The sequence below is a fragment of the Rhagoletis pomonella genome, unplaced genomic scaffold (assembly GCF_013731165.1).
Source record: "Rhagoletis pomonella isolate Grant_MI unplaced genomic scaffold, Rhpom_1.0 Rhpom_scaffold_00004, whole genome shotgun sequence".
Taxonomy (NCBI): Eukaryota; Metazoa; Arthropoda; class Insecta; order Diptera; family Tephritidae; genus Rhagoletis; species Rhagoletis pomonella.
This window is the reverse complement of record NW_023458558.1, coordinates 22,631,919-22,640,856: the sequence shown is the minus strand read 5'-3', so window position 1 is coordinate 22,640,856 and position 8,938 is coordinate 22,631,919. Positions and strand designations below refer to the sequence as shown.

The 8,938-nt window shown below is 36.1% G+C and overlaps 1 protein-coding gene across 1 annotated transcript in view; it reads left to right on the top strand.

Moving 5' to 3' along the window:
- The window catches only part of LOC118738149 (basement membrane-specific heparan sulfate proteoglycan core protein), a 102,755-nt gene that overhangs the window by 71,684 nt on the left and 22,133 nt on the right, over positions 1-8,938 (top strand). The window contains exons 5-6 of the mRNA XM_036469072.1: positions 1,947-2,342; positions 5,688-5,746. Of these exons, the coding sequence (XP_036324965.1) occupies positions 1,947-2,342; positions 5,688-5,746 (455 nt within the window). The remainder of the gene's footprint in view (positions 1-1,946; positions 2,343-5,687; positions 5,747-8,938) is intronic.

Genomic DNA, 8,938 nt, shown 5'->3' with positions numbered 1-8,938 from the left:
AAGAAAAATAATCAACAATGGAAATCGTAATTTCAGTGCAAGTGCGACGCATAAAAAATACTAATACCACAAGACGAGCAGTGAACAAACACAACAACAATGCTTAAGTGCGCCATTGAGTACTAAGTATGTATGTACAGCACTGCTTCTCAATTTCAACATATTTAATGAGTTCGTTAGCATTTATTTAGTTTGTAATGGTTGGGACATAAAACAAGGATTTTGCTGCATGTTCAATCATTTGCGCTTGCAATGACAGACAGCTTATACATATGTATATATGCATACTACTAATAAATGCATTTGTGTAAGTACTTATGGTAATGTTATAGACAACATTGCTTAGAAATTAAGGGTTACTAACCAATGACTTAATTTTACAGCAAATTCTGTCTGAGTAGTTTTTATGAAAAACTAATACTTTGGTATAAAATTTAGCTTAATAAAATCATACATACATATATATGTATTTGGTTCAACTAATTGGGACTTTCTGGGTGCCAGTTGGCTAATTTATGCTACCACATTTACCCAGCGTAATTCAACCATGGCCCATATCTTCAGCACAAACCTTAGAGTCAGACGATTTGGGACCAACATGAACAACAAAAGTCATAGAAAAGTTGAGCTCTTGGGAGTAATTTCACTAACGAAGCCCAATCTGTAGGAGGCGATCTTATGAAAAAAAAAGAAAACAATTTAAAAGTTGCAAAATGCCAATAAATTTGCATTACGTCCACACAAATGCGAGTATACTTGCATGACATTCGCTTAACCCCTACAAGTACAAGTGTGATTGCTACTTGTAGCGCGCAAGAGCTACACATACATACATAAGTCTCTTACCATTCCTTATGCAACTCGAGTGCTTTTCTTTGCCCTCTATCGTGGATGAGTTTACTTGTGTGGTTACCCGCAGCCATTTTGCAGCGTGCAGTTGCAACAAAGTCAACGCACTGCAATGTGGCGGCCGCCTGCAGCTGTCATTGTTTTCGCACTTCAACTTCTTAACAATGCAAACATTAGCATTACTCCATTTCCTCTCCCCAACAGTTGCAGCTGAGTGCTGATATACCATCGTAGAAGGCATTTGCCAACGGGGATTTGTGCTTGACTTTGTTGTCTGCTGTCCGTGTTGACTTTTTCGTCATCCTCTCTTTCTTCAACATGTTGATACTGCAGTGAAATGCCTTCGCTGTACTTGCAATTCCTTGGGTTGTTGGGGAGGAGGGGTGGGGGGTGGCAGCCATTACCGTTACGCCAATAGACGCGCGTATACTTCATTAATTCAGTTCGCGCGGCATTCGCCCAGCTCGTTGAGTCACTTTCTAGACAATGGCATTGTTATGTTGCACATAATGGGAATAGATGAAAATACAAATCAGGTTGTACTACATACATACATACATATATACACACATACGTACAAACATCGGACCATCTTGGCTAGTAGCTAGTACGCGCTTACATTAGCGTTGCACCGCACAATAAGTTTACACTCACGCACATACATATAATAAGTAGGTATATACATATACTAGGGCGGGTCATTTTTTTTTTTTTTTGACTTCGCGCGTATAGCATAGGAGGATTCTACATGTAATTCTAAGCAAAAAAAAACCTTATAGCAAAATTCTAACACTTCTTTACGTCACTACAGCATTTGCTAAGAAACATATGTATATTCGCAATTTGGCAAACTGCAAATTGATTTTAGCCCCATGGTTTTTTCCAGCAATTTTGCTTAGAATTACACGTAGAATCATTCTGTGCTATATGCGCATAGTCAGAAAAATCACCCTTACAAATTGACTCACCCTAATATACACACATATACATATATACTCAATGATGCACATTCAAAGACCTTTTTCACGCTAGCAATCTTTCCCACACTTTCTATTAACAACTAATTTTCTTTTGTTTTCGCTTCGCCTTCTTTGCAGATATAATATTTCTTGGACCGTAGACTCGCACACATCCATCGAAGAGTACAAATTATCCTTCCGAAGGTTGCCGCAAGGACATGAGGTCGACAACTCCATTGATACGCATTCCGGCTCGTCCTCTTCGACGCTGCTGCAGATGTATGGCGGCGGCGGTAGTGGTATTGGCAGTATGGGCAGCGGTTTGCTCGGCAGCCAGCATAATCATCGCCTCAGCAGCGGCTTGGGGGGTTCCGGTCTCAGCAGCTATGGCAATGTGTTGCATTGGGGTCGCAACGATTGGCGCGACGTAGTGCTGCCAGCAATGCCATTGTCACATCATTACACGCAAGGCATGAGCTATATGATACGCGGCCTGGACCCAGACCAACATTACGAGGCCACCGTGCAAGCGAGGTAAGTTAGATGTTTTACTTAAGTAAGCAAAGCAAGTCATTACATTAGTTTGCCCTCACTACCATCTGTTGCATGCTACTTGGGCGGCGATGATGTGAGATAGTTGAAATGCTACATTTTTACACGGAGTACGTGGGTTTGATGCGTTTGCTTACTTTCTATTCCCTATTCACTATCTACTTGCAATATTCGCTTACAGCAATCAATGTTTCAATTTATTGTATACGATCGCCGTCAATTCCGGCTATACGGATACATACATCATTGTTTGAAATTGTTGTTGCTTACGACATTTTCAATATGTAGCTCGTGTCATTTTACAGCTGCATTGCCATTAGAGCCCGTTTTGCTGAGCTGTTGCTCTTTTGCAGCTGTAAGTGTCATTGCCGACGTGCTAAGTGTGCGTTGCTTTGTAATTTCTGTCATTTTTCTCAAGAACAAAGTGAAAGTTTATATTGTTGAAACTCTTGCTCAGCAGAATTTACTTGATTTAGCGTTGACATATTAACAATTTGCAACACTAGCACAACGTTTCTCTACTTTGTCAGGCAGGGCACAGCAGTGACAACAACGCAAATAACACAAACAATAGCAAAAGCAGCTGTAGTGGCAACAACTACAGTAGCGTACTAAGCATCGATTGAGAGAGGCATCACTGTCGTTGATATGGCGTGTGGAAGATGGGGGCGATCGCCCCTCATGTTTGCTTAAACTATACGAGATTATTGAATAAAAAATTTAAAAAATTGAATAACACTTCGTATTTGAGAGCATATTTTGGTAATTTACCCAGCTTTTTTTAGCGCTTAATTTTTATTTTTTCTGACAACAAAAACAAAATAATGCGGTAAAGTGTGCTAAAGACCTATACGTTCTCGTCGAAGTTGAGTAGAGGATGTTATTGTCCAGTTTCATAATCCATCTAATGATCTTCCGAGAGCACTAAAATTTGAGGACATATAATTCAGTAAATCTCGGTACTTAGCTCCGACGAAAGCATTCGAGTATCGAGCCCACTGTTCCGCATTCGCTTTCTTATATTTCTGAGTTATTTTTACTGATGCTGAAAACAGAAGGAAGAAACTAGCGGTGCATCGAATTTTTGCACCAGATCTTGACAAATATTATTCGATAAAACTAACAGATTTTTTATCGACTCTCCCTATAACAATCCGCTGAACATTTTTGCTCATAAACTCTTTTGAAGGATGTTAAACTGCGAGTTTAAATAGCGGAGAAAGCAGACTTAGGCGGGCAGTTTTATAACAGACCTTTATAGAAAAGGATCCAAAATAAACCCCTATAAAAAAATATTGCCCGACTGCAATCCGACAAGCAAAAAAAAAATTACTGTTACTGGATATTTTTGCTAAAAATAAATATTCCATATGCCTTATTTAGAATAATTCAAAAGTAGTATCTTAAGATTGGTCCATAAACACTCCAAAAATGAAAGAACTAAATGCGGCTAAAAGGTGAACTTTTAAAGTATCTCAAAATTCGCGGTGATTTTTGAGATTTTTTTTGGTTGTAGGCGTCTTTATTCTAAAGTACTCGAAGAAAATGTAAAACTTCGAACTTGCGCTTTATTACTTTGAAATTAAATTGGCTATAAAAATGCATGCTCAAAACTTTTCTAAAAAATCAGATTTTAAATTACATTTAGAACTATGAAACAAATTGTTGAAACTGGGTTCTACGTGGCAAAATAACTTGGTTTGTTTATGAATTACGAATGAGCCGTAGGCTATGATAATGTGAAAATGCTTTATAAAATACTTTTTCTATTCAAAATTTTCAAATCGCTAAAATAAATGCCCCGAAAATTTAACCTTATTTGACAAGTGGACGCAAGTCGTCTCCTCCCACCTAACCAAAAGTCTGTATCCGCCACTGAGCTTGCCTTAAACGACTGGATTAGATTTTAAGTTGCTTAGATACCAGAAAAATTCATTATACATTTTATAACTATGTTTTTTTTTTTTGTTCGGAACCACGCACAAAACTACGCATGCAGAAAATAGCACATAGACTATATGCCGTTTATTGCACTGTATTCCTTTTAATCTGTTTTACATCTACACTATTTACGAATAAAACTAAGCAGATTGCTAGGTCTCAAAGAGCGCAGGTATCCCTCTCCGAACACAACGCGGCTAAACTCCTCATACCAAATTCTGCAAGGGCGGGGCAGAAGCACAAAAAGTGTTCATGTGAAAATAGAGATGTCAAGTACGACTATCAAAGACAGATATTTGTGCCACGTGAAATTACCAGTCAGCAGTCCAACAAGTTGTCTACAGTTCCGTTTGCTCAATGAGAGCAAGTAACTAGAGAGACCTTCTAAGATTGAAGGCACCGTGAGTTTTGTCTGCCTGCAACCCATCGATTCCTTCCAGTCAGTCTGCAGTTTGGAAGTAATTAAAAGGCTGGTCAATGCATTAAGTGCTGCTCGGCTGTCACTGCAGGCACGTAAACTCCTTCCCCTGCACCTGTATACCACCAGGTAGTCCATCGATTTGGGAATTTTTAAATACCTCAGCCTCGAAGACCAAAGAACATTCCGCAGGAGAGAAGGAAAGCTTATCCCAAACACATTCGATAAGGACCCCGTATCTTGACGCAGAGTCAATTTGGCAGAGTTGAACAATGCCAACGCCTTTTTATGGCGAATATTTTGATATTTTGATCAATTTAGCCATTCAACTTTTTTCGAGCAACCCTGCGTTCAGTTGGACGCAAATTTGAACAATGCAAACACTGCTTTAGCTGTGGATATTTGCTCAACAAAGCAAAGTTAGAAAAGTTTCAAAAGAAAAGAATTACTTTCGCAGCACAGCAACAGCAGCAGTTTTTTTATAGCGCTGTTGCTGTTATGCTGACAGTTTTTCAAACACTGGTATATTCATATTGGATTCTAACAGTTTTTGTCTTTTGTATTTATTTGTGTGCTAGACTTTTATATTTTTAGGTTATACAACCCAAATAACCATTTAAAATCTGTCATCAAGCAAATAGATACATACAAACCACATACAAATGTTGAAATATAGACAAATATCTGCTAAATTATATGTAAATATGGTAGCTTTCGTTCACATGCCACACGCCACTTACCAATTGCCACATGCTGCATACATATGCATACTTACATAGCGTATGTCCTATGCATACCACAATTGATGCGGTTGTCACAAATAATTATTGTATTTGGTTTTAGTAAATTTCTAGGAACATTTTCATTCTCTAATTAATTGCAAACTAATGTGAGTGGAATATGTTTTCAGCATTGAATAGTCGAAACTCAGCTATGCAATGACTAATTTTGCCTACTTGAATTTACAGGAATCGTTATGGTTGGAGTGACTTGACGCACAGTTTCCTCTTCTCTACATCTTCGAATGGTAAGTAAAAAATTTAAATAGAAGACATTTAATTACGAGTATTAAATATTTGATAATTACACACATGCATAAAAATGCATACAGAATATACTTGTTCACTCTATTGAAGATTTTACAATGTGCATATGCATGAATATATGTATGTATATTAGAGTGGTACAAAAAAATAAAGTCAGAATTTTAATGCCGGCACCCCTAGAATTGTTCTATACCAAAAAAATATACGTATATTTTTTTTTTTTTTTTATTTAAAATCAAAAAATATTAAGGGAGTGCTCAAAGCGCCAAAAGGCGTCCATGTATTTTATATGTGGAAAAAATAATTTTTCGTACAAACAAACTTGAAAAGCGGTAAACTGTGCCTCTCTTCAGAAGACTTCCAGTAATAATGCCCAATTATTTATTTAACCATTTTTTAATATTAAAGATTTTTTATTGCTCACCCATTTCATTTTCTGGGGGTGTTGGAGAACCTAAAAAATATAGTTACTATGAAAAAGTTGTTAAAAAAACAAATGCGTATTATTAGTGGGAATCTCCTGAATAGGAACCGAGTTCTCCGATCTAAAAATATTGATTTTCAAGAGCTCTACACTATTTCTACGAAAAGTTGTTTTTTCCTCATATAGAATACATGAAAAACTTTGAGCACTGCCTAAATATTCTTCGATTTCAAAATAAAAAGCTAGGGGTATACATATTTTTTTCGGCATTGAACAATCTTAGGTGGTGCCGGCATTAAAATTCCGACTGTAATTTTTCACCTGCAATTTTGGACCACTCTAATGTATATGTAAACAAAATATTCTTAAATAAGCTTATGGAGCAAACAACTTGTTAGTATTATTAGCAAATAATATATTATACACACAAATATACAACTTAATTATTAATAAAACAATTGCCACAGTAAACCTGCAATAAAGAAAATTTACACCTACATATACATATACTCACGTACATATGTAGTTAGTATCACATAATTAAATACGTAAATCCATGCAAGCGTAAAGTAATAGGATTATATTTATGTTAATTTCTAAGAAAATGTGTGTAAAAGGGAAATATGTCTGTTTATACAACATAAAGCTATTTTTAAATAAGCAGAACTAAATTAAATTAATAGACACCCCTGTATATGTGCCTCTTTAAATTAGCTTTTTACGTTTGAATTATAAAAGTGGTTTACGTAGTGAGCAATAAAAAAATAATGGAGATTATTTTCAGACATATAAAGTGTGTATAATTCTGACATGTCTACATAAATCCATGGGTAGATTTAACGGCAATACGTGCCTCAAACGCATGAATGTTGAGCAAATTCAATACATTTTTCACCGAGTTGCTTATAAGTCTGTGAAAAATTTAAACACACTTGATATGCTTTTTCCTGCTCGATTAGCTTAAAACACCACTGCGCACACTAATGTAAATATGTATATGCCAAACCAGAAGGTCTAGTAAAATCAGCGTCGAATAAAATTTTGGGCGGTTATTATCATTTTAAGGGTTAGTGTGGAGAAAGTTTTTCAGATTAATAAACCCTTCACTTTTTTTCTTGCTGTTTTTGCATCGAAACTGCTTTTACGGGTCGATAATTTGAACATAAAATTATCGATATTTTTTAAATTTCTTTGTTGGGCTGTAAGTTAAGCTGTAAGCATAAATTTGACTGCAAAATTTCGACAAATTCCGGCGAAATCCCGCAAAATGCCGCTGATTGTCGAAAAAAAACATCCATAAAAACTCAAAAAAAAATAAAAATAAAAATATGAGGTACCTACTCTAAAAAGTCTCGAAGATATTTCAAAGGTTTCCGAAAAAATCGGTAAAGAAATTGAAAATATATATAACTAAAACCAAAGAATTCCGAAAAAAAAACTTAAAAAACAGCAAAGTCCGGAAAAAAATTTGAAAAATCGCAGCAGAAACCGAAAACCAAAACAATAGCAATCAAAAACAAAAAAATTTTAAAATATATATAAAAAATCCCGAAAGCTACCGAAAAACTAAAGACGGAAAAGCACGAGAACTCTGAAGAAAATCTGAAAAATGCTAAAAGAGTCCGAATGTTCTCGAAAATATACCGAAGAGTCAACCACATAGAAAATAGGAAAGTCCCGAAAACAATCATTAAGTTACTAAAAAAATCTATAAAGAATTATGGGACGGGATTCTGAGTGCCGTTTCGCCAGTTCCGGTCGCCGGGTAACAGGCAGCTGGCACACAGTACACTTATATATATAACCGGGCACCGGCTTGTTGGAAGGCTCTAATAATTAAACATATGTATAAGTAGTACTCCACTAAAAGATGTTGTCCGACGGATCACTCTGCGAAGGAGCACTCCAAGACCAGAGCGGATGCCCATAATTAAGAGTAATTTTTTTGAGTTACAACCAGCAAACTACTAATAAGTAGATTTGAGGAATGAGACCCTAACTCTCCCCGAAGTAAATTAAGCTACCAATTAAGAAAATCTATGGGTAAACCAATAAGTAATAAGTGGTCATATGAAAATGCGCAAAGATTTTTTGTATGAAAAATTAGCGGGAAAGAATGTTACTCATACGCCATGTACGCCTGAACATACCCGAAACCTTATCCATAGAATAAAAAATTAACTCGATTTTCGGAGTCAGCAAGCAAGTCTGAATAGGAATTGGATATGTAGTGGCGTCTCGCTAACAAAATAGGTAAAAATATCGTTTACAAAATCGATAACAAATCGATAAATAAAAGACATCGTTATATGATTTGAACTTTTCTTTATCGAACACCAAGAAGAAAAATAGTATTTTTATGTGTAAGTATGAAAAACGCCTTTTGGCCACAAAAACTGATCAGAGTACCCATAGTGCAGTGACGGACAAATTAGGCTGTCCATCCCCTTCAATCCCTTTACGTCTGTTGAACCTCCACCGAGTTAGTCTTGGTAGCTGCATAGTCCAACATATAAAAGACGACTATTGCCCTAGATTGAATACATCGTTGGCATGAATTATGATGTTCTATTGAACAGATCTTTCGTTTTTTTTTCACCCATGGGTAAGCAATGAAATCAACGATGGCTACAATCACAATAGAAGGACGAAATAAAGAATGGCTTATCTACTATGCATTTTATATACATAAATGCATGCGTATGTACTCGTCCAACTAATTCCGGAAACAAAATTGTATATTTACATA